We start from the raw sequence: 27823 nt of genomic DNA, 5'->3' as shown, positions 1-27823 counted from the left end.
GTAATAAATATAAACAATTTTTTTAATTTAATTTTTACGGCTAAGAATTCACTGTTAAAAATATTTTGCAAGCTGATTTGTTCAGAAGGATATGCGGATAAAACTGCTATAAGTACTCCACCACCTGTTTTTTTAGAAATACAAGCGCGATCACATCTAAAAATATTGTAATTCGAACAAAGGATTTCTGAATTGAAGACATTATCTTTTAGCGAAGTTTCCGTAAAGATTATAATATCATAATTAAATGAAAAACTATTAACATAAAGACAAGTAAGTTTAGTGTTTAGGCCTCTAACATTCTGATATAAAAGCGAAAATTCCCTTATTGTTGATGGCGAAACTAGTTTTTTGTCAATTCACTACTGCGTGTCGGCAAGCGAGCCATATCATTTTTCGGATTTGCTCTGAAGATATACTCATGAACAACTGCCTTTGGAGGCCAAAACTCAGGATGAACTATATGATCAAAAATTCCTCTGGAACAATAACTTTAAAGGACGCAGATCTACGCTTCTCAGCAAATTTAAATTTATATACTTCTAAATCAATTTCTTTCTGTAGTTTCCATTTAATATATGTTGAAATGTCATCGGACGAGGTTTCATCTGCAAATCGCGATATAAATATAGTTTTCATAGGAGCAATCACTTTTAGTTGGTTCATCGCATTAATATCAGGGGTACCAGATGGAGAATAAAACGTATTTGTTATAGATGGAGATGAGTTTGCAGGATTTTCTCTATTAACAGTGAGATTGTTTGATTGGGAAGTTGTATTAACCGGTTCTTGTATAGAAATAGATGGCAACAAATTGCGTGATGTGCCAGGTGTTGGGGTATATTTAGGTGTAGTATCATTGTTTGCCACAGATGTTTTCTTTCTTTTCCTAGAAGAGTCTAGGGGTGAATGTAGAAATTTCTCCAAACATAGAGCATTGTTAAACATTTCCTTATACTTTTCAAATTTCTCTACGACTGAATTAAGCCCATCACTTATAGACTCAAAAGCCAACTTCGTATTTTTAAAAAATGAAAAAAACTCGGCATCATAAATCTTGCATTTCGAACAGCACCAACGAAGACCCTTGTCTTCATTAAGATGATCCACCGTACGTGCAGTCAGTCCAATACATTTCGAGTGGTATAAAGAGAGACAGAGCCAACAAGACACCATCGGCTCATTTTCCTTATTAACTTTGCAGTTTAACATTCAAGTCATTGTAGATATTTAGGTACTAATCCCTAGTGGGGTTGTATAATTTGAGGTGAGCTAATGAGTAAATACTTAGTTTGATCAATAACCAGCTGGTATGGTGAATTAATATTGGTAACAGCTGAGATGGTGAAAATGACAGTGTAGCAGTTTGAGACAGATCAATTCTTACACGAACAGAATAATACAGCAAAACAACTGAAGAGAAGAGAGCGTAACCAAACAAATGATGTATTACAGCAACAATTCTTCGACAGCAAACAGCAACAACAGCTAAGCAGGAACCAAAGGTGAAACACCAAATAATTTTGTTTTGTACTATTTTTATAATTTAAAGACAAAACAACCACTGGAATTCGACGAATCGAGACGTAGATATACTGTGTGAATGTATTTAAGTAGGTGTCATACACTTTAAATTTGAGTAGAAATTAAAATACTGATAAAAAAGAGAGCTGTGTGAAAACACGACCGCACAGTGTGAAGCTATTACACGAAATAAATAAATTTAAAATATCAAGTAAAAAAACCCAAAACAAAACAGTTAAAATTTGATATGTGTAAATGATTGACAACTGGATTAATTAGTTTGCAAAGACTGGTATTGAGCAAAAATTATTTCTTTAAATTTCATTGTGTTGTTAGTTTGCTGCAAATTATTAGGTAGATTATTCCAGAGACGTATGGTATAAACAAAGAAATGCCACTCTGAGACTTCGATACCGCATTGGAAAAATTTTTCCCCCTGGTCGATCTATTAAAACGAAACTTCTCATATAAATACCGTGGTTGACCCGAGTTGATTATTTTGTGAAGGAATACAAGTGATCTTATATTAATTATATCATCAAATGATACCCCAAATATCAAGGATCTATATCGTGAATCCGTATAAGTATCTTACTACACCATTAAGTTTACGTTTGCTTGCCGCGTCACAACCAGCAAACAATTCGAATCCGTATAACAAAGAAGACATTATCATCATTAAACCTCCTAATCAGGATCTCGTAAGAATTAAGATCCTGTGCATACATATGAATCTTGCTACTGAGTAAAATGCCTGGTAAATCATTAATATATACCGAGAAAAGAAGTGGCCCTAGCGTCGAACCCTGTGGAACACCTCGTGACATGTGGAATGGGTCTGATATTCCATTTCTCGTATAAACCGTCTGTACCCTTCCAGCAAGATACGATGTTAAAGACGCGTCGCGCTTCGAGAGAAATTAAAAAGGTATCTCAATTTGAGACATAGAAGGTCGTGATCCACTGTGTCAAGTAATACGAGCATAGATACCTTGCCACTATCTTGTTCCTTTCCCAAATCCTCGCAGACATCAGCCAAAGCAGTCACACAACTATGACCCGAGCGAAATCCAGATTGGCTGACGACTAAAAGATCATTAAAAGACATACATTCTGTCATTTGTCTCTGTACAATTTTCTCCTTGGATAAAAAAGGAATAAATAAATGGGACGAAATTCGGAATTTGCCTTCGGAATTGGGGTTGCCTTAGCATGTCGTCAAACTCTAGGAAAGTAAATTGATGTTAAAATGGAATTAAAAGAATTTTAATGAACCTCGGATCAATATTGTCGTATCCTATCGAGTTTGATTTCACCTCACAGAAAGAGCGAAACATATCATTCTCCGTCACACAACTAAATTCAAAATCAGTATCTCCTTCAACTGCGGTAAATTCCTGCCGAAATCGTAGTACTCAATATCTATTTGGGGTGCCGTAAATTGGTCATTCAGAATACTAGCATCCTGATTGCATCTCCTCTTAGTAGAATTTACGACTCCAATCTCTCTTATGGTCTTCCATGTATTTTTCGTTCCTAACGCTGTGTGAAATCTATCATTATAATAAGCAATCTTGGCTCTTTTAATCACGGAATTAGCATGTCTCCTAGCGTTCCGTTCCTTCACCGCATCCGTTCTAAAGTGTTTCCATCTTGAATACGCTAAATCCCTCTGCCGTATAGCCTGTCCTATATCGCTACAAAACCATGGTCGTCGTCCATTTGAGACAGTTTTAGTTCTAATCGGTACGAATGAATCATATAGAAACGTAATATTACCCTGGAACAGAGAAACCTGATCGTCTACATTGTTCGACAGAAAAATATCCTCCCAATTAAGTGAACCGCGAAGATTCTCCAGTTCATTGTAATCAATCCGTGAAAATCCCTACCCTGCCAGCATTTCAAAGTCCCATTTCATCATCATCGCTACCACAGACTCGTAAATGTCACCACAACCATCGCGAACTGTGATGGGGAAGCATATCAAAAAGTACAAAATGTACATGAAAGTATTTTGCCATCACTACTGTTAGAAGAGCCGTTTTATTTTTTGTGAAACGCCAAGCGCAACCAGCTTGTTATATTTTATTTAAATAAAAACGAAAATAAAGTTCTGAAAACATAGATATTACGCTTAAAATTGTGAAAGGTATATGGTGAACAATTTTCGACTTTCCAAATAGAATAAAGTGATCGTTTTTCAAATATTTTTCCAGGCACGCTGTCTCCATCGAAAATAAACAAACTGGCTGATAGACGCTGCAATATGTAACTTGCTACTTAAAACTCAACATCATTCTTTTATGAATGCAAAAAATTATGTTAAATGTGATGAGATAAACCGAAAAATGTTATATTTATAAGAAATTAAAAAAGTTTAATCAAATCAATAAACATCTACACAATCGTGTTTTACTTGACCACAATGATTCTTCTACAATTACCTTAAAATGCACTTTTTCTGATAGTTTGCAGGGGTTTTTATTGGCGTCCTTCGAAATTGATCTAAATAGGCACCTAATAATTGCACTGATGAGAAACTTTTTCGTAGTAACTTGGCGTGGTACAACTTCTCAATAGTGACGGCGCTTTTCCGACGAGTTTTTGATGTCGTATATGATTGTTTTCGACGTAGTGGGGATTCTCAGAAGCGCCCCCAAATTCAAAAAATGCTGGCAGGGTATAAGAAAAAGTCTCAACGAATCGCTGTACTGGGATACCGTACACCATAAAAATAAGATCATATCTAGAGAATATTGAGGCCGAAATCTGGTCATACAACAATACATCTGGTGGCCGGCACTTCAGCAACCGACAGGTTTAGATAAAGTTCAGCGTATGGCGTGCTTGTGTATCTCAGGCGCATTCAGTAAGACAGGAACAGATTCCCTTCATGGCATGCTGCATCTATTGCCTTTAGACATTTTGGCCAAACAGTCAGCTGCAACAACGGCTGTGCTGTTGCGCGAGCTACCGCTGTTGTCGGAAATGTACGGTCACAGTTCGGTCCTCAAAATAATGCCGGATGTGCATAACGTAGTGGATTACACTCTGGCGAGACCACTTTTCAACGAAAAGTTTGAAACTCTAATTCCCAACAGTTAGGCGTGGTCTACACAGACCCCGGGGAATAAAAGATATATAGATTTCTACACTGATGGCTCCAAATTGGATGGACAAGTGGGTTTCGGAGAATATTCTAAAGATCTGGAACTTCGAATACCGAAAATATTACCTAATCACTGTAGTGTTTTTCAGGCTGAAATAATGGCAATAAGAGAGGTTGCGAATTGGCTGAGAAGTAATGTTCCAAACAATGTTGGCATTAATATATACTCAGACAGTCAACCTGCAATAAAATCCTTGGACTCTGTGTTCCTTAACTCGAAAACGGCCATAGACTGCCGCAAATCTCTCAACGAGATGGCTGAGCAGTGCAATATTCACCTAATATGGGTGCCTGACCATAGGAACATACCGGGGAAATGCGAAGCAGATGAGTTAGCAACGCTAGGAACTACCTTACATATTCCGGCTACCTGCATGTCATGTCATGATGACAAATGTTCGATGATTGCAAGGGTTGTAACGACACCAAGCAAATATGGCCCCATTTAAACTTGAACCGCACGCTAGATATGCTAATGTTCTCAAAACGTCAGATATCACTCCTGATATCTGCTATAACGGGTCGCTGTCTGATAGGCGAATTTGCAAAAACTATTGGTGCGATGTATAATGGGTACTGAGCCGTCATGATGCGGAGGAAAAGGAATCAATTAAACACCTCTTGTGTGAGTGTCCTGCATTTTGTGTAAGACGTAAGCGATGTTTTTCGACAAATTCAAGAAAATATTGTAGACATAATTATTTTTTCACTTCTTAAAGAAAATTTTGTAGTTTGAAGGAAAACATTGGAATTCAAAATTACAGCAATGTCTTTAGTGCCATGCTAAGCTCAGTTGGTCGCATTTGTAGTTACAATTTTAATGATATAATGAACTATTTTGTGGGAAGTACGAACTTCGTCAATCTTTACTAGGGCAGTTCGGAAACTTCTTAGCCTAGCACAAAAAGCGCGGTATAAACAGAAAAAAGTTAAGTGTTTTGGAAATTTCCATTTTTGTTATGAACACATGTTAAATTTTGTTTCGATCTGGCATCTCCTTCATATAGAAACAGGTGTTCAAAAAAGACACATCCACAATTTTTTTTACAATGGAAAAATTGGAAATGCGTGCTGTCATTAAATTTTTACATAAAAAAAAGGTTTATCGGGACAAGAAATTCATAATGATATGGTGAATGTGTTAGGTGAAAGTGCTTCTTCATATGCAACAGTAAAAAATTGGGTTGCTGAATTTAAACGTGGTCGTACAAGTATTGAAGATGAACCACGTAGTGGACGTCCAAAAACAGCAACAACAACAGAAATTGTAGCCCAAGAGCATTATATGGTATTAAATGATCGACGAATAAAAGTGCGTGAAATTGCTAATATCATGGGCATCTCACATGATCGAGTCCTTTTAATTTTGCATGAACAACGACAGATGAAAAAGCTTTCTGCAAGATGGATGCCGCATTTGTTAACAGTCGATCAAAAACGCATAAAAATGAACATTTCTCAGGCTTGTTTGGATCGTTTTAAGCGAAATAAAATGGATTTTAAGCGTCGTTTCATAACTTTTGATGAGACATGGATGCACCACTATACTCCAGAGACAAAAAGACAATCCACAAAATGGACTGAAGCTGGAGGAAGTGGCCCAAAGAAGGCAAAAACAATTCAATCGGCTGGTACGGTTATGGCAACCGTTTTTTGGGACATCAAAGGTATTTTATTGATTGACTATCTGCAAAAGGATAAAACAATAAATTCAGAGTACTATGGCAACCTTTTGGATCAATTAAATGTAAAAATTCGAGAAAAACGTCGTGGCTTACAACACAAAAAAATTATTTTTCATCAAGACAACGCACAAGAGTGTTTTAACAATGGCTAAAATAAACGAATTAAAGGACGAGTTGCTTAACCACCCACCTTATTCTCCTGATTTAGCTCCCAGTGACTTTTACTTGTTCCCAAATCTAAAAAAAATCCTTGGTGGCAAGCGTTTTACCTCAAATGAAGATGCAATTACAGTTGTAAACCACTATTTTGAAGACCTTGAGGAAAACTATTTTAATCAAGGGATAGAATTGATAGAAATGCGTTGGACTAAGTTATTGAAGTTTCAGGAGATTATATTGAAAAATAAAAATATTTTTGAAAAACTAACTATTCTCTTTCAGTGATAGGCTAAGAAGTTTCCGAACCGCCTGGTATGCGTTGTGTATACTTTTTCCCATTTTTCAGTATATTTAACTAACGTACACTCAGAGAAGAGTGAACCCATTAGCGAGTTATTTTTAACTAACCAGTGGTAATATTGGACTTCGTATGTCGCTAAAGAAGCATGTACCCATAGTAAGTTCAACATTTTCCTATAGGTTAGCAATTTGTTTTAACTATTCAGAAGTAAAAAATTAACTAAATAATACATATTTTAAAAACAAAAAATTAATGTTCCGGATTTCCTAGACCACCTGGTGACTTGGAGCAAGGATACCTCAAGGGGGAGGATCCCCATTTCTACATGTCATATTATATTTAGTACAAACCACTTACTCTTCTGTAGTACAAATCCTTTAGAATCATTTATTAGATTTTATTTTTATCATTTTATAAAATTTTACCTTTTGTCCGGACGGAGGATCGAACCGCGTACCATCAGTTTTCTAACTAAACACACTATCCACTGGGCCACTTAGCTCTTATACTCATCAACAACCAAATGTGAGTTTGTTTATTCTGTTCTTGCTTGGCTGCATGTATTCATTAACACACACAGTCAAGGGTGTCTATTCTTAGAAACACCACACGAGCACATGTTTCGGAGACAAACTATTGTCTACACAGAAAAAACAGTGAACCCTTTTCCATTGCAAAATGAACTAAACTGTAGTAATATTGACCATGATTTAGCCCTTAAGATTTTTTTCAACTTGTCTAGTTTATAATTCTCTTAAATTTTAGTTCATCTATAACATTGTATTTTAGTTCCTTTTTATAACACCATAAGATTTATATACCCCTACCAAGTTAAAAAGTCAGTTTTATTTTGGTTTACTTGCTTATTTTTTGGGAAACCCGATAATAAAAATTGCTTAACAGTCTCTTTAAAATGTCGAGACTAAACTATTTTTAAATCAATCATTCCACAGTACAGAGAAATTAAATAATTAAAGGAACAACAAATCGTTTTACTATTATGAAAATGTTCATACATTAAAATTTAACTTTCTTTAAGCAAAAGTACTTTGTTATAAAAACTTATGATGAAAGTTCTTAATACAATGTTTTTTGTGAATAAAAATTATGACCACGTGAAACAGAGAGTAGTTCATTTGAACCCGCTGTTTGGACATTTTGACTTATCCTTTTTTTATTCATCGTAGGTATTTTTTTCACATATCTTGCTGGAAAAAAGGAAACAATAATGAAAATTGTTAAAAATTAAAACCATGTAATGAAATATAATTTTTAATGCTTCATTTTAGCTTGTAACTTACCATATTTTGGGGCATTTTATCAAATGGTGTAAGGAATTCAACTTCTCTTTGAAAACGTATCTCATAAAATTTGTACCTGAAACAATTAGAGAAATAATGAAGTATTCTGAAGATAAGTTTTAATATAAAACTTACCAATTCTCTATTAAATTGTACGGTGAGGGGAAATATAAAAAGTTGTCCAAATTTATTTGGGTTACTCTGAATTTAAATATTTATTTTTTACATTAAATAAAATTATTAAATAGGTTTTCAAATAATCTAATGAATAAAATAAATATTCTTGATTACCCTAGACAGTCATCATTCGTCAAAATGACGACACGTAATTTCATTTTCGATTTAAAATGCATTTTAGTCTATTGGGAAATGGTAAATTTAAGTTATACTAATTCGACCGTTTTATGAATTTTTGTTTTATACTAATTAAAACCAAATTGAATAAGAAAATAAATTCAAGTTTGGTTCACTTTTTCGGTCACGATGAAAATTATAGCGTCTTGAAATCAGCCGTAGTCAAAATGACGAAGGATGACGTTAATGTACAAAAAATAAGGATGACTGTCCAGGGTTAAAAGAAAGTTAAAGAATCCTTACCAATTCACTTACTAAATTAAATAAAAATAAAAAGCAGCGTACGAAAACAAACAAAACAAAACGTTTCCAATTGTTTCGTTTCGTACAATCCACATGTCCAAAACGAAAACCTGACATAACGGCAATTGCCTTTCGTTTTGTATTGTTTTTGTTCGTGAGTGGAAACCAAACCTAAACTGAAAAGTACTGTGGTGCTTAGTAAAATATAGGAAACAAAACGGTACACATTAAATGTAAACGTTTCGCAAACGTTTGCTCATTCGTTAAGTCCTTAAAAGAAGAAAAATCTTGAATTTTATTTTTATACCCCTCACCACTACTGTGGCATAGGGTATAATAAGTTTGTGCATTTGTATGTAACGCTTTGGTAACGATTGGTCTCAGAAAAGTCTGAAACCAATCGTTTAGTATACCGATCGTCTTAGAATGAAATTCTGAGTCGATTTAGCGATGTCCGTCTGTATATCCGTCCGTCTGACTGTATATGTAATTTTGTGTGCAAAGTACAGCTCGCAATTTAAGTCGGGTCGTTCTCAAATTTGGCACAGAATTTCACTTTGGCTCAAAAACAATCGCTATTGATTTTGAAAAAAAATCGGTTCATATTTAGATATAGCTGCCATATATATTCTTCACCGATCTGGTCATAATTGACGTATTTATCATCGTCTTTTCTTAAAATTTCGGACAGCCAATTGGTTTGCGGCTCTCGTAAAATATGCAAAATATCAGCTAAATCGATTCCGATTTAGATATAGCTCCCATATATATCTTTCGTCCGATTTGCACTTATGTAGCATCAAAAGCCAGAGTCTTGCCCTGATTTGCTTCAAATTTTACACAGGGCGTACGGTTAATAGTTCCGATTTAGATATAGCTCCCATATATATCTTTCGCCCGATATGGACTTATATGGCCCCAGAAGCCAAAGTGTTATTCTAATTTGCTTGAAATGTTGCACTCGGAATACAATTAGTAGTGTAGTCAAGTATGGTAAATTTTACTTAAATCGGTTCAGATTTAGATATAACTCCCATATATAGAATTCGCCCAATTTGGATTAGTATGACTACAGAGGCAAAAGTTTTACTCTGATTTACGTGAAATTTTGCAGAGGGAGTAAAATTAATATTCTAACTACGCTTGCTAAGTTTTGTTTAAGTCGGTTCAGATTTTAATATATCTCCCGAGTATATCTTTCGACCGATTTAGACGTTTTACCCCTATTTACTTGAAACTTTGCATAGGGAGTAAAATTAAGGTTCTGGATATGCATGCTTATTTTGGTTGAAATCGGTTCAGATTTTGATGTAGCTCCCATACATGATTTTGATATAGCTCCCGTACATGTAACTTTTAAAGAATTTCTGTTCACATTCTTATCAGGGTGCGTATTTTTAAGATGACGCTCCAAATTCCCGGCATCCCCACATAAAGTTTTATGGCAGTCTTCATTGTTACATATAAATGTTTTATTTTGATTGTCATACTCAAATAGTTGTCGTAATATATCATTTTTTGGACGCGGCATGATCGTACGAAGACACGGAGTACACTGATTTCACGTATTGGTTATGTCCCGTTGTTGTCATCGTTTCGCTCAGCAAACGTTTGCAAACGTTTTATTGCCGTTTCGTTACCGAACGAAACAACAAAACGACACAAATCCAAAGAGCATTAAAGCAATCGTTCCGTTTCGTCTCTTTTGCTTTTGAACTGTTTGTTGTTTTGTTTGTGACTACGTACAAAACGATTGACGAAAATTTAAAAGTTTGTGACTTTAAACGATACGTACCTCAATCGTTTCGTTTGTTTTCGTACACTGATAAAAACAACCCCACGCTCATGTATACACAACAAAACTCAAGTAACATCATCTTTACATTAATCACATTCCACTATGCCGATAAAGATCTCTTTACTATGCATTAGTTCATCGCATCTGCTGACAATTTACTCTAAGAATAATATTCGTAAAGGCACACCAGTTTATGAACGATGAAACGTTTAACTTAAAATTTGCAAAATTTTCATGAAATGTTATCTACCATTTTTGACGAAAATGTCTATAAATTTAATTACATGTGAACTAAAAATATTTCATTGGGTAATTTTTACCAACAATTATTAACTATAGGAATTGTCAGTAAGAAATTGCTATTCACTTTCAAGTTCATTTTTCGTAAAAAATATTTTCTCATACAAAAAAATCTTATTGTAAATTGCACTTATTACTTAGAAAATACTTTACATTTCACAAGTAGTTTTATAGCATGACAAACGAATTTTTAACTACCAGTTAAGAAATTTTTTAAGGAAATTTCCATCGTATTTTGTAGGCCATGAACTAAACGATTGCTACTTCGAATTTGTAAAATTTCCTTTCGAGTAGTTAATTTTCGTTGAAGATACGAAAAATGAACTAAAATTCTGGAAAATTCTTGTAATAAATTATTGTAAAAATCTTCTTAAATTTACGAGACACTTTTTTTCTGTGTAGAAATAGATTCACTCAACGGTAGTTGGAATTGACATTCATCGTTAGTTTATTTATACTAAAAACGGAAATTTCGTGTCCAACTAGACTTCGTAATATTGCACAGTAAAAGTTCAGTAACGCTGAGAAACTTCTTCGTACGTTCGAGAAAATACGTATTCCCTATTATTATAGTTGCTTCAGTCCATTTACGAACTCATTGGGAGTTCTTAACCATTTTGCTGGTAATGGCCGTAAGTTCAATTTACTTCCACTGAGTTAATTTTGTTCATCAATAGTTAAATTTAACTAACTGTGAGTAAAATTTTGAACTACTCAATATTATGGAATTTACTTGTAGTTACGACGTTAAATTTTCTGAGTGTACGCAAAAGATTATTAGAGTAAAGAAAACTTTCTCGAAACATAAATAAAAATACCTTAGAATGTATTTTTTGTATGCTCACAATAGAAGTGTGCACGTGAGTAACATTTTACTCACGCACACTCACGAAGAAAAATCTTACTAAGGTACGATATTGTTTGATAGGACTCACGCACACTCACGAAAAGCAAATAGTACTCATGCACTCTCACGCACGAAAATGTCACCCTCATGCTCGTCATTTGGCTTGTTAATCACGCTCACGCCGTGCCATCAGAGTAACTCTCTCGTGAGTCACGACAATTTCGTGTCACGTGCACACCTCTGGCTCACATAAGATTCGGCCGTATTCCCTTCAAACATTTGCAATCACATTTGACTCACAAATGATTCTTCCAACTGATTAAGTCAATCATATAAGATATCATTTTGGAGTCAAATATGAGTATTCTGCATAAAGAAAGTGTGCCCTCAAAACAACTTGCCTCAGTGAGTCTTTAAATAATCATTTTTGTGATTGATTTAGCACTCCTTCCAAATATACATTTAGGAGTCAAATATGAGTATTCTGTATAAAGAAAGCGTGTCCTCAAAATGATTTGCATCTATGGCTCTTTAAATAATTTGTGTGATTGATTTTGCATTCTGCAGAAATATTCGCCTATGAGTCTTTACATGTAATGTTTTCTTTTTTATATTATCAAATATTTTGTATTATTACATATAAAATAAGAAAAGAACCTTAAAAAATATGGTAATTATTCTTTTGTTTCATGACCGTAAAATGTATTATAAATTATATGGTCTTATTGTGTTCGCATATTTTATTCAACTGAAAAAATATGTATTCTATTTCTCAAACAACAAACGATAATTTATCAACTGCATGTGTGCTTGTTTGATGGGCGTTAGCTTTTTTCTACTGTCGTCGCGTAAGTTAGTCATTAATGACTTCTATGTGTGCTTGTTTTGACGATCGCTTTTTGTAAACTAACTCGGAAATAAAATCAATCATAAGCATGACTTTTTAATAATTCTTTTTGGCATCGCGCATATGAAAATCAGCAAATTGAAACAAAAATGGTTAAGCATATACTCTTTAATGAGTTTCATCACACAATCTTGAGTGATTAAGGACATATTCTACAAAATGAGTTATAAAAGTGAGAATGTTACATTTTAGAATAACTAAAGAGTAAAAAATTACTCATCATTAAAATTAATCCATAATCATCAGTCGGAGTCATAAAATAATCATTCCAATGATCAATCATTCCAAGACTCTCAGAATGTTTGAAGGGTTTATTCTAAATATTTTATTGGTTATAATTGTGGGATGTTTTTAAACGTGTGTTTACATTTTACTCTAAAACGCTGCAATCTAAACTCACTTCCAATAAAATAAATAAAATTATGAAAAACTACATATGTTTTTTATAATTTTATTTATTTTATTGGAAGTGAGTTTAGATTTCAACCGTTTAGTTAGTCTTGCATAATGATATTCATATGCTAGACTAACTACAAAATGATAACGAAGAGTTAACCTTTGTTCGTCTCATTAGTATTTATGACAAAGCGCATAAGGAAATGAAGAAGTCGGGACAACCCAATAATAATGAGTGAATTGTTTATTTTGTGCGAACCTTGAAGATATCTTCATAATTTTATTCATCTTTATGGGGAGAAAGTATTTGCACAAGATACGTATAAATATGCGAAATTCGGGAGGGCAGCTTATTAGTTGACATTCGATTGCTCAATAAGCTTTACAATGATAAAACTCACAATATGTGTAGTGCTAGTGATTGTGGTTGGAGGGATTCGTGCGTCCGATACGGGAGAAAATCCAATTATCTCAGGGCGATTAACTTACGAAACTGAGGCAAACTGGCACGTCGCCATAGTCCATGATAAACACTTGAAATGCAGCGGCTCCCTAATTAAGAACAATATTATCCTAACTTCAGCCGAATGTGTCAAAGATCTCGATGTGGAGAGTTTGAAAATTCGAGCTGGAAGTAAGACATTCAAAAGAGGTGGCCAAATACGGACAGTAGCGGAGAGAGTTCAACATCCAGAATATGTTCCAAATGAACATATCCACAACATAGCACTACTTAAGGTGAAAAAATCTTTCAATTTTACCTCCGATAGTATAGATATCATCCGATTACCTAAGCCAAAACAACAGGACATACCATCCTCAGTCCTCATTTATGGTTGGGGAGTTTCAAGTTCAACTGCTAACAAAACTCTTACCAAACGGTTACGCGTCGCTAAGTATGGAGTATTCGCAGAAGACAAGTGTCAAAGCTACTTGTCATCCAAAGATGCCAGCAACAGTGAAATGGTATTTTGTGTCGGAGACCAAAAGATACACCCAGACATATGCAACGACGATATAGGAGGACCAGCAGTTAATAAAAATGGTGTTCAATATGGTGTAGTGTCATTTGGAGGAGAGTGCTTGTCAGAGAATGCAATCATTGTGACCAATTTGGTGCCCCATATGCAATGGATTCGAGAAACGGTAAATTCTTGGAAGGATCAAGCAGCTAATGCAAATGTTCCAATGGACGAAAATAACCCAAATGCTTCAATGGAATAACATAGCTTTATTGTACAAACAAACACCGAAATAATAAATGTATACACAAAATTATTGCAAATACTTAATAGTTTTATTTTAAATTACACCACTTTCTAAATTGGTTACCATATCTCGTTTCAAATGAACTGCCTTCAGAACGGCCATTCACGAGCTTAAAGCAATTCGTTCTTCTTGATGGACAGAACTTCCACATTGTTAACGTTTCATCGCTACCCGTGGTAGCAACTCTAGTTCCATCGGGACTCCAAGTAAGAAATCTAGCTCCTCCATCAGGTATTCTGAGTATATCAACAATTCGGTCCAGCGATGACATGACCAGCACTTTGTAGTCACTACAAATCCCACCATCTGGAAATAAGGAAAGAGGTTATGAAATGATTATTGCTGTTGCACACTGATGGAAACAAGTCAGCAAAAAACAGCAGCCGAAATGGGCTGTTTTATGGAGTCGTCTCCAGAGACCTAATGAGAATAAGAAAATTAATGCTTCAAAAAATCATATAGTAAAAAGTTTGATTTGAAAACAACGTATTTTTTCTTACGAGGGCAGTTCGGAAACTTCTTAGCCTAGCACAAAAAGCACGGTATAAACAGAAAAAAGTTAAGTGTTTTGGAAACTTCCATCTCTGTCATGAACACATGTTAAACTTTGTTTCGATCTGGCAACTCCTTCATATAGAAACAGGTGTTCAAAACAGGCGCATCCGAAATTTTTTTACAATGGAAAAATTAGAAATGCGTGCTGTCATTAAATATTTACATAAAAAAGGTTTATCGGGACAATAAATTCATAAAGATATGGTGAATGTGTTAGGTGAAAGTGCTCTTTCATATGCAACAGTAAAAAATTGGCTTGCTGAATTTAAACGTAGTAGTGGACGTCCAAAACAGCAACAACAACAGAAATTGTAGCCAAAGTGCATGATATGGTCTTAAATGATCGAGTCCTTTTAATTTTGCATGAAGAACTACAGATGAAAAAGCTTTCTGCAAGATGGGTGCCGAATTTGTCAACAATCGATCAAAAACGCATAAGAATGAACATTTCTCAAGCTTGTTTGGATCGTTTTAAGCGAAATAAAATGGATTTTAAGCGTCGTTTCATAACTGTTGATGAGATATGGATCCACCACTATACTCCAGAGACAAAAAGACAATCCACAAAATGGACTGAAGCTGGAGGAAGTGGCCCAAAGAAGGCAAAAACAATTCAATCGGCTGGTACGGTTATGGCAACCGTTTTTTGGGACTTCAAAGGTATTTTATTGATTGACTATCCGCAAAAGGATAAAACAATAAATTCAGAGTACTATTGCAACCTTTTGGATCAATTAAATGTATAAATTCGAGAAAAACGTCCTGGCTTACAATACAAAAAAATAATGTTTCATCAAGACAACGCACAAGAGTATTTTAACAATGGCTAAAATCAACGAATTAAAGGACGAGTTGCTTAACCACCCACCTTATTCTCCTGATTTAGCTCCCAGTGACTATTACTTGTTCCCAAATCTAAAAAAGTTCTTGCTGGCAAGCTTTTTACCTCAAATGAAGATGCAATTACAGTTGTAAACCACTATTTTGAAGACCTTGAGGAAAACTATTTTAATCAAGGGATAGAATTGATAGAAAAGCGTTGGACTAAGTGTATTGAAGTTTCAGGAGATTATATTGAAAAAAAAAATATTTTGGACAAACTAACTATTCTCTTTCATTGATAGGCTAAGAAGTTTCCGGACCGCCCTCGTAGTAAGTAAAAAGTTGAAAAAACTAAGACAACTACAACAACAGTGGAACAGCCATGTAAGCCCAGTGAATATACTAAACAATTGTGGTCACCATTTAAAATGTTGTGATATTCCTCCAAAATGTTTTTCTTCCAGTTAAAAGAACATATTCACCACCAAAGGTGTTACGATCTAGAAGAAAATAGATTTGTCCCAAATATATATATATATATATATATATATATATATATATATATATATATATATATATATATATATATATATATATATATATATATATATATATATATATATATATATATATATATATATATATATATATATATATATATATATATATATATATATATATATATATATATATATATATATATATATATATATATATATATATATATATATATATATATATATATATATATATATTTATATATATATATATACATATACATATATATACATATATATATATATATATATATATATATATATATATATATATATATATATATATATATATATATATATATATATATATATATATATATATATATATATATATATATATATATATATATATATATATATATATATATATATATATATATATATATATATATATATATATATATATATATATATATTTATTTATTTATATGTATGAACATAAAAAAGGGAAGTGTAATTGAAAATGTGTAAAATATTTACGTGATACTAAAGATCATTTCGGTGACAAGACATTTCAATTAATAATTAATTGGATCAATTAATTTACACCATGAATTAAACATCAAAACTGTAAACGAGGAAATTGCATACCAATTGTCATTGTACAAATTATTTTGAATCACCCAAATCATCTCGCTACCGATTTGATATCAAATCGTCATACATTTAGAAGGCTGAAACGAAAGGCTCCTCAAGACTTGGTTACATAGGACTTGTGTCGTATGGCTGAATAGACCATTATCCAAACATTTTAAGTAAATATAATATTAAAAAAAACATTTCATTATTGAATACAAAAAATATGTTTTTGTGTGTAGTTGCACAACTTTTGTGGATAATATTCGACAGAATAGAATACATTTAAATCAATGAGATACAGAAAGACCTTGAATTTACTATTAATTTATAATTAAATATCAATAATATTAGGTCAATATTTTAAAACATTAAATTGTATTTTAAAACATTAAATTGTATCAAATGAAGTAAACACGGATACATGCTTACTTTTTTACGTTTTTATGTATACACCAGTGGAAGCTCATTTGAGAATATTAAATTACACATTCTCCATATGAGGGGGAAAGTAAAACGATTTCTGAAATCATTCCAACATAACATCCAATCAAACTAATTTCTGAATCAAGAAGATATATGCATATTCATATGTTAAATAGAATATTATTAACACTCATTCATAATTAAAACAACGTGATAGCCAATATAGACTAACAAACTATAACGCTAATCGTTTGGTAAGGTCTATTACTTTTAGATACTCAGTTCATTTTTTACATATACACCCATAAGCGTAGGAAGGCCTCTGGGGAGGGGGCTTAGACCCCCCAGAAAAATTTTAGCCCCCCCCCCCAGAATTTGAAAACCTATTTGCGATTTTACATTTTTATAAAAATTAAACAAGTATATACTCGAACAACGCACAAAGTTCCACTAAAGACTTTCATGCGCAATCGAATTACTTGGGTTGTGGTAGAAGTCTGATATTTATGAAATAAAGCTGTGGTTGAACTTATGATTTTGTTGAATAACTAAAGCTCCTTTATTATTTTGTTTAGTCTGGTTTAGTCAATATAATTAAAAAATAGCAATTGCTATTAAAACTATTCTTTCATAAATTAATATCTTAATAATGCTGCGAAAAAGCGTTGCCAAAAAAGTAGTGAAAATGTTCTTTTTGGGTCTAGAAGTGGTGCAAAATTGGCGGATAAGCAATGAATGTAATATGAGCTTGTCATAGGACAAATGTCCACCGTTTCAACAGCCGTTGTAATGAATTTCCATCACTTCTTAAGGTGAGATCCGAATTCAGTGTTTTAAATGTGAATTAAAAAATTTTGTGATATTTTCCCAAATAAATAATTTTTATATTGTTTTTATGATTTTTAATGCATTCTGACGCTTGTTTGAAACGTTTTTCCTGGAATAATTTCCAAAATTATCAATTTTTCTATAATGGATTTAGCAGTTTTGTGGCAAAATTTGAATAATTTGTACCAAATTATTTATTCTTACTCTTTTTTTAAACTATTTGAAAAAAAAAAGAAAGCAAAAAATTGCACATAAAAATATGAAAAAAAATGAAGTAAAAAAACTTCCTGTGTAGTTAAAATAATTGAGGACATTTTTGGAAGTACTTTTAAAGTTGGTCCTTTAGAACAACTCACATTTTTTTTTTTTGCTGGGAAAAGTGTGGAACTTCTTTTAGTTGCTTTATTATAAATTGTTTGTCGAGTTATTTTGATGTCTAATTATACCCACCACCATAGAATGGTGACGGGGGTATAATAAGTTTGTCATTCCGTTTGTAACACATCGAAATATCGATTTCCGACTATATAAAGTATATATATTCTTGATCAGGGAGAAATTCTAAGACGATATAACGATGTCCGTCTGTCTGTCTGTTGTAATCACGCTACAGTCTTCAATAATGAAGCAATCGTGCTGAAATTTTGCACAAACTCGTCTGTTGTCTGCAGGCAGGTCAAGAGGTATTGTAGGACCACAACTACGTGTCCCAAAAATTGTGAGTATCGGTCCCTGTTTTGGTATGGTCCCATATAAAACGACCTCCCGATTTGGGGTCTTGGGCTTATAGAAACTGTAGTTTTTATCCAATTTGTCTGAAATTGGAAATCTAGAGGTATTTTAGGACCATAAAGAGGTGTGCCGAAAATGGTGAGTATCGGTCCATATTTTGGTATAGCCCCCATATAGACCGATTTCCCGATTTTACTTCTTGGGCTTCTAGAATCCGAAGTTTTTATCCTATTTGCTTGAGATTGGAAATCTAGAGGTATTTTCGGGTCATAAAGAGGTGTGCCGAAAACGGTGAGTATCGGTCCATATTTTAGTATGGCCCCCATAAGAACGATCTCCCGATTTAACTCCTTGGGTTTCTAGAAACCGTAGGTTTTATCTGATTTGCCTGAAATTGTAAATATTCTGGTATTTTAGGCTCACAAATACGTGTATCGGATTAAGTTTTTATCGGTCCATTTGGTAATGCCACCATATAGACCGACTTCACTTCTTGAGGATATAGAAGGCGCACTGATCATGAAAATTGCTTGAAACTCAATGTAAAATTTCCAGATTTTACTTCTACAGATTTAAGATTTCAAATCAAGACGTTATTTTATAATTTTCTTGCACATTTACAAGAAATGTTAATGATTCCTCTAAAACCTAAACAAAAATGGTTCTTATAAATCCAGAAACTGATATAGTCCTCATGGGTGAAATCTTTAAATTTACCTTCGGGAAGTGTCCTCAAGTCCTCAAGCCCTCCTGGAATTTCAAAGGAAACCTTAATATTTGGTTCATGGTGGTGGGTATTTAAGATTCGGCCCGGCCGAACTTAGTGCTGTATATACTTGTTTTTTATTCAATTTTATGTAATAAATTGAACCTATAAGTTCAGTCTATAAATTTTAGCTAGGGGGGCTATAGCCCCCCCTAGGAAAATTGTCTAGCTTCGCTAATGATACACCCCGACAAAAAAAAGGAAGGAAAAATGTTCATCAGTTTAGTTTAGCCATTTTATTTCCATTAATGTACATTTTTGCAGCGTTGCCAATTTAGCTTTTTTCCCGCTAGATTTGGCTTTTTTTGAAGACGTTTAGCGGGAAAAAAATGCATTTAGCTTTTAGCTTTTTTTCTGGCTTTTTTTCATGACCCTTTTAGCTATTTTTGGCTTTTTTTATTTTCGACATGTTTCTATTGAAATATGGATAAATCGGCGTTTTTATCTAAAGGGCACCTTATACGGTCGGATAAACCCTGCGACACAACACGTTGCGGCGACAAATCCGGTAGTATAAGGCCATGTTCGCGTGTTGCAGGGACGTTTTGGTATAAAATCAAAACAACTTTGATTTTTTCCGGTTGGGAGGCACAAATCTTCACGTGTAAGGGGATGTTCGCCAAACATTAGCAAAAACAAATTTATTTTCATAATTAAAACAAGCATTTCTGGAATGAAATTAATGAGGGATCGCTAATTAGGCTTGGAATTTTTATTGTTTCTTCCATTTTTACTAACAAATGGCTTTACACCTAACTTTTCGTCCATCTTCATTGTTTGTGTTTATGCTTCTTCTTATTTCTTCATGTTGTTATCATAATTGTTCGCACAGTGTGAGGGTAAAACTTGAACGAACACACAACAAATAGGCGAACCTCTGTCGTAGTGTTTATCCGACCGTCTAAGGTCCGCTTAAGCCTTGCTGCAAGTATAAGGGTTTCCACATATTTCAAAGCTCAGTTGAAACATTAATAATGAGTCCAGCCATTATGCGGGCATTTTTGTAGCAAATACACCTTGTTGTAAAGTTTTTTCATTATATACATAAAAGTTATCGTAAACTTTAAATCTACTATTACCATACAAATTTGTTAGATACTCTGTCAGTAAATTATTGGGAATATTATCATTTGAGCCGTTTATTCTTTTTATGTTATTATAATATTCTAAAGTTATTACGATATTACTAAATTAAAATAGTAGATGTGAATAGCTTTGTGCACTGAAAAAATATTGTCGTCTCCTTAAAATACGAACGCGAATTTTGGTTATAATAGCATTTGTGAATTTCTTTTATATAAACTGTTTTCCTTGTCCAAAAGACGATAAAGTCGTTTTGTCCTTATAATTAAGTGATTCAACTTAAAAATGGGTATGTTTCCATGAAAGAAGGAAGAATTAATGAAATAGTCTTTAAATGTGAGGAGTTTTTGCATCTTAACCACAAACCAAAATAGCGTTCAAAAATAGAAGATGTTTTTCAACACTTTATTTTAAAAACGTATATATACAATAATTTCTACTTGAAGTCGAGTCTGAATTTGGAAATTTAAGTTGGCGTTAGCACGTTTTTAAAGCACTTTGATAGCTCATGAAGAAAAGGAAAATGTTTTTACTGGGAAATGTAAACTATAGGTATTTTCTACACGCAGAGAAGAAACATGATTGTCACAATCATATTCGAAGAGCAAAATAATATGATAGGAACTATTTTTGCGGCGACCATGTAACATTTTAACCTGCAACCATGTTGGCTCAGTGAACATGGTTCTAAGAAAAATACAATTGTCCTCATCTAAAATGTTATTATATTGATAAAAATAATTTTGTTTCCATTAAAAGACAATGGTCACGATCTAAAATGTTATGTTATTCGTCAAAAATGTTTTTCTTCTAGTTAAAAGAACATGGTCACAACCTAAAATGTTTTGATTTTTATGAAAAAACTATTTTCGTCGTCGAAAAAAGGACGCCACTTGAGAAAAGAAAACACAAAATCAACTTTATTTATTTGTTTTTATTTATTTATAAACTAATTCATTGCTTATTTCTATTTATAATGTCGTGCAAGCAAACATCACATATTTTTACACACTCTAGTTTGGTTCAATTTCAACAATAAGTAATCATTCCATATTTACTTCGTGCCCATCAAATGTACAAACGCAGACATCATGTAACTGCAAATAAAAATAAATTATATATCAAAATGCAGAACAAAAACCAGGTACATTTTTTCAACTACACTTTCCTTTTTTGTATTCACATAAAACCACGTGCCATTTGTGAATAAATAAATTAACACAAAACACAATAATTCCGTATTCTCCGTCCATTCCAAGAAACAATCAACACACGACTGACGCGCAAAATGAAAATCGTGTGTACCTGCTCAATGTTTTTATAAAATTCTTGTCGCTGCAAAAAAATTAAAAAATTAAATGGTCACGAAAACAATGTACATGGTCTTTATGGCCATGTAATGGTTGTATACATGTCTATACGTAAACTATAAAAATACTTTTTTCTCTGCAAAAAAGTAAAAAAATTGAATGGTCAGGTACATGATTTTCCTGACCATATAATGGTCTCCAATTCTATCATTTAAATGATAGAACATGTTTGCGGTATTTGATAACCATTCAAATGCTTATTGCCAACATATATTTTTCTCCGGTCGAAAATTATTTTTACAAAGACAAAATACATGGTTTTCGCGACAATTACATACTCTAAATAAGCATTAAATGGATGCGGCAACCATGTCCAGACATGTTTTTTCTGTGCGTGTACAATTTAAATAAAATTAATGTATTTCGAATTTTTCACAATTTCAAATCCAAACTAAAATTTTATTTAAAAAAATGACAAATCATTTTTTTTACCAAATCCAAAGCATGCTTAGATCATTTAATATTTTAAAATAACAAGTAAATAAAATAGAGGTGTTGGGAAGGTAGCTCCCACAAAACGAAGGACTTCCAGTAAAAAATTTGTGATAGTAATCAAAATGTATCGAATACTCAAACAGAGCTAATATGCCTTAGATATTGTTACAGTCTCACAGAAGTGGAATTAAAATGAAAATAATATGCATTGTAAGTGAAATAAAGCCTTTAAGTTTGTTAAATTTCAATCAAAAATGTGACTTTTGATACAAAAAAATTTAGCTTTTTTTCTAGCTATTTTTTAACATTTTTTTTAGCTTTTTTTAGCTATTTTTTTGGGCAAATCTAGCGGTTTTTGGTGAAACAATTCTGGCAACGCTGCATTTTTGTGTGAAATAATAAAATTTACTTGTTTCAGTAAAAAAAAATCCTAAACTTAAAGCAGTTAAGAATAGTTCATTAACTAGAATAAGGCATGGAATTTTCTAATACTGTTTTCTTCGCTGGGTATAAGAATTGACTACTAAAAAAGAAAATGTTATTCACTGATAACAAAGCATTGGTAAAAATAAACAAAAACCGAACTAAACCCAAGTTAGTAAAATTTCCTATAAAATGATAATTCTGACTTCCTTTATTATAGAAAGTTTATCATACATACGAACAACACTTGGCATAGAAAAATATTTTAGTTCATTCGTACTAAGAAGTATTCAATCCTTTCAAAACTTAAGGAAACATATTTGTTAGAATATAGGAAATTTTCCTATATCTCTTTTGTCTACCTGTAATCGATATAATCGATATGTTTGCACGTTGGTTGTTTTTTAGTTGGAATCGCGTTGTTATGGTATACGGAGAGATTGAAAATAATATTGTAAAATAATATAATAAATAACAATTAAAATATATAAAATATTTGTTATTTTAAACTATTGAGAAACATTTTCGTTTTTTGAAAATTGTTAAAAATAAATAACAAACAATAAGTCTATCAATATTCGTGATGGTGTTCAAAGAAAGAAAACACCAACAGAATAACAACCCCTTCATTCATCAGGTAACATTGAAGACGATAACCTTTTGTGAAAAATTGGTTTATTTTTTATATATTTGTAGGCATTGAAAATGTAAAAGGTGGACAAAATCGTTATGCAGCAACTTATTAAAAGTGAAAGGTACAAGAAGAAGCAAAAAAATTACGTTTTACAGTTGATAACATTACATGGAAATTGGAAATAGTGGAACAATAAACTAATATTTCGATGCTGTTGATTCTTAATAAATATATTTAATATATTAATAAAACTTGTCTTTTATTGCAGAAAAAATTGCCTATATGAGTAAATAAAATTGTATTTAAAAACGAAGATAAGTAGGTCTAATTTTGAAGTAAAAGGTTTACAACAAATATGTAAGATTTGTCCAAATGAATGAAAAAAGTTCAATAAAACCAATCCATATATGAATTCAATTCAGTTAAATTTTTTCATTCTGTAGTATAGTGGTACATAAATATAGGAAAACGTTAACTAATATGGAATGCATTCTACCTAATTTCTACGAAAATCACATCGTTCAAACAAATAAAAATGTCTTTGGCGCTATACGAAGTTCAACTTTCTTCACAATGGGTTCACTTTAACTTAAAGAAGGGGTCAGTTTTTTTCTGGGTGTAAGAAAAACAACGTTTAGTTAGTCTGTAAGTAATTGAAACGTATGTCCGTTTTGCTACACATAGAAAAAATTAAACATACAGGAGAAGAAAAAATTAACTACATTTACAATTTGAATGATTTTCGAAGAATGTTTAAAAAATGGAGTAAAAGGGAATTGGCGACGTTGATGCTGGGCAGAGAAAAGAGTGGACACCAAATCCAAATCATTGTTGTAGTCACAGAATACGGAATTTCATCGGAAAATCATCTTGACTAATGATTTCATTAACATTCGGTGCCTGCGTCAATAAGCAGCTCAGAAAACCAAGGAGGCCCCTCCATCCTCAAGGTACGACTGCACGCAGAGAAGAAACATGATTGTCGCAATCATATTCGAAAAGCAAAATAATATGATAGGAGCTATTTTTGCGGCGACCATGTAACATTTTAACCTGCAACCATGTTGGCTCAGTGAACATGGTTCTAAGAAAAATATAATTGTCCTCATCTAAAATGTTATTATATTGATAAAAAGAATTTTGTTTGAATGAAAAGACAATGGTCACGATTTAAAATGTTATGGTATTCATTCAAAATGTTTTCTTCTAGTTAAAAGAACATGGTCACAACCTAAAATGTTTTGATCTTTATGAAAAAACTTTTTTCATCGCCGAAAAAAGGACGCCACTTGCGAAAAGAAAACACAAAATTAACTTTATTTGTTTTTATTTATTTATAAACTAATTCATTATTTATTTGTATTTATAATGTCGTGCAAGCAAACATCACATATTTTTACACACACTATTTTATTTCAATTTCAACAATAAGTAATCATTCATATTTACATCGTGCCCATCAAATGTACAAACGCAGACATCATGTAACTGCAAATAAAAATAAATGATCCATATAGCAAAATGCAGAACAAAAAACAGGTACATTTTTTCAATTACACTTTCCTTTTTTTGTTCACATAAAACCACGTGCCACTTATGAATAAATAAATTAACACAAAACACAGTAAATCCGTATTTTCCGTCCATTCCAAGAAACAATCAACACACGACTAACGCGCAAAATGAAAATCGTGTGTACCTGCTCAATGTTTTTATAAAATTCTTTTCGCTGCAAAAAAGTTAAAAAATTAAATGGTCACGAAAAAAATGTAAATGGTCTTTATGGCCATGTAATGGTTCTAGACATGTATATACTTAAACTATAAAAATACTCTTTTTCCCTGTAAAAAAAGTAAAAAATTGAATGGTCAGGTACATGATTTTCCCGACCATTTAATGGTCTCAAATTCTATCATTTAAATGATAGAACATGTTTGCGGTATTTGAGAACCATTCAAATGCTTATTGCCACCATACATTTTTCTCCGGTCGAAAACTATTTTTACAAAGACAAAATACATGGTTTTCGGGGCAATTACATGTCCTAGATAAGCATTAAATGGATGCGGCAACCATGTGCAAACATGCTTTTTCTGTGCGTGTGTTTGGATCTCTGGACAATTACGTGCCACACAAGCAACCAAACCGTTTCTATTTTGCAGGAAACGTTTCCGGAAACCAAGATATTGCGATTAAAAAGTGTTTTAACTAAAATGTAAATTACTATCTCCGCTAATTACTTCGGAATGTACTACGCAAGTTCGTTAAATAGACAAAAGTTATTTTCCATCTGCAACTTTGTGTATATATTACGAATAGTTTTATACCCTGCGCCACACTGTGGAACAGGGTATTATAAGTTAGTGCATATGCTTGTAACACCTAGAAGGAGACAAGATAGACACATGGTGTCTTTGGCAAAAATGCTCAGGGTGGGTCCCTGAGTCGATATAGCCATGTCCGTCTGTCCGTGAACACATTTTTGTAATCAAAGTCAAGGTCGCAGTTTTAGTCCAATCGACTTCAAATTTGGCACAAGTATGTGTTTTGGCTCAGAATAGAACCCTATTGATTTTGGAAGAAATCGCTTCAGATTTAGATATAGCTCCCATATATATATTTCGCCCGATATGGACTTATATGGCCCCAGAAGCCAGAGTTTTACCCTAATTTGCTTAAAATTTTGCACAAGAAGAACAATTAGTACTATAGTCAAATGTGCCAAATTTTATTGAAATCGGTTCAGATTTAGATATAGCTCCCATATATATCTTTCGCCCGATATGGACTAATACGGTCCCAGAAGCCAGAGTTTTACCTCAATTTGGTTGAAATTTTGCACTAGGAGTATAATTAGTAGTGTAGTCAAGTGTGCCAAATTTTATTGAAATCGGTTCAGATTTGAATATAGCTCCTATATATATCGTTCGCCCGATTTACACTCATATGACCACAGAAGCCAATTTTTTGCTCCGATTTAGTTGAAATTTTGCACAGGGAGTAGAATTAGGATTGTAGCTATGCGTGCCAAATTTGGTTGAAATCGGTTCAGATTTAGATATATCTTCCATATATAGCTTTCGCCCGATTTACACTCATATGACCACTGAGGCCAATTTTTAACTCCGATTTAGCATTGTAGCTATGCGTGCCAAATTTGGTTGAAATCAGATCAGATTTAGATACATCTTCCATATATAGGTTAGGTTAGGTTAAAGTGGCAGCCCGATTAAGATTCAGGCTCACTTAGACCATTCAGTCCATTGTGATACCACATTAACTAAAAGTACCTATTACATATGGGCACTTCTAGTTTTAACCGCTGAACCTTCTCAATTATTTTCTTCTGTTGAACCAACCAGATTGTTCCAAAAACATTAGCAGACTGCTTAAGGTAAAGTTTTCCAGGTCCGCCAGTAATCTGAAGCTATATGCCCCTAAAATTTGCTTACGCCTTACACAAAATGCGGGACACTCGCACAAGAGGTGTTTTATTGATTCCTTTTCCTCCGCATCATGACAGCTCATACAATAGTCGTTATACTTCGCACCAATAGTTTTTGCAAAATCAGGCAGCGACCCGTTATAGCAGATATGAGGAGTGATATCTGGCGTCTCGAGAACACTAGCATATCTAGTGTGCGGTTTAAGTTTAAATGGGGCCATATTTGCTTGGTGTCGTTACAACCCTTGCAATTCTCCCATCGAACATTTGCCATCATGACAGCCTTCTCACGCAGTAAGAGATTGCATTTCATTCAGTTCTTGCGAGGCCAAGGTGACGTCCAAAACCTCTTGCCTGTACTACCAAATTAGTACGCAAAATAAACTCTAGGAGTGACTCTCCTCTTGTATTAATGTCACCACTTCCCCATATACTATGATGTGCATTTGCATCGCATCCCATATGAGTTTTGTCTTTGTCCTCAACTAAGGTGTTAACGGCACATGGAAGCATCTCCCTATCATGTCCCATGTAGACCGAAGATACCCAATATTTGCATTTGGCTATTTCTAAACTGGCAACGACAGTGTCTGTATTGCACATTGAAGGAAGCAGAAACAAGTAGAGCTCGTTTTTAGAAATTATACAGGCTCGATTTACATCATTACCAGTATACTGCAATAGTTTGAACCCCGGAGTACTTAATTCACATATTTTGTTTCTATACACATATGGTTCTTGAATAAGAACTATATCTATGTCTCCTTTCATCAGGAGAACCTTTAAGGCAGCACATGCAGCCTTACAATGGTGAAAATTTATCTGGAGGATCCGTAGGACCATCGAGATTTTCAACAACCGTCACATCAGCCGTTTCAATCGAGTCATCAAGAATATCCTCATCAGAGATCTCGG

General features: G+C 33.2%; 2 protein-coding genes across 3 annotated transcripts in view; one reads left to right on the top strand and one right to left on the bottom strand.

The window, feature by feature from the left end:
• Positions 1–13374: 13374 nt before the first annotated feature.
• On the top strand, positions 13375–14211 carry LOC142235446 (trypsin alpha-like). Its single transcript, XM_075306701.1, has one exon. It carries the CDS (start codon positions 13375–13377, stop codon positions 14209–14211), a length of 837 nt encoding a protein of 278 aa, XP_075162816.1.
• The window catches only part of cort (Cdc20/fizzy protein cortex), a 195807-nt gene continuing 182182 nt past the window's right edge, over positions 14199–27823 (bottom strand). For both annotated transcript variants that reach the window (XM_075304425.1, XM_075304424.1), the window contains one exon: positions 14199–14562. In XM_075304425.1, the coding sequence (XP_075160540.1) occupies positions 14285–14562 (278 nt within the window). In that variant the 3' untranslated portion in view covers positions 14199–14284. The remainder of the gene's footprint in view (positions 14563–27823) is intronic.

The sequence above is a fragment of the Haematobia irritans genome, chromosome 4, assembly GCF_050003625.1.
Source record: "Haematobia irritans isolate KBUSLIRL chromosome 4, ASM5000362v1, whole genome shotgun sequence".
Lineage (NCBI taxonomy): Eukaryota > Metazoa > Arthropoda > Insecta > Diptera > Muscidae > Haematobia > Haematobia irritans.
The sequence above is the reverse complement of the archived record's forward strand: the minus strand, read 5'-3'. Positions and strand labels throughout refer to the sequence as shown.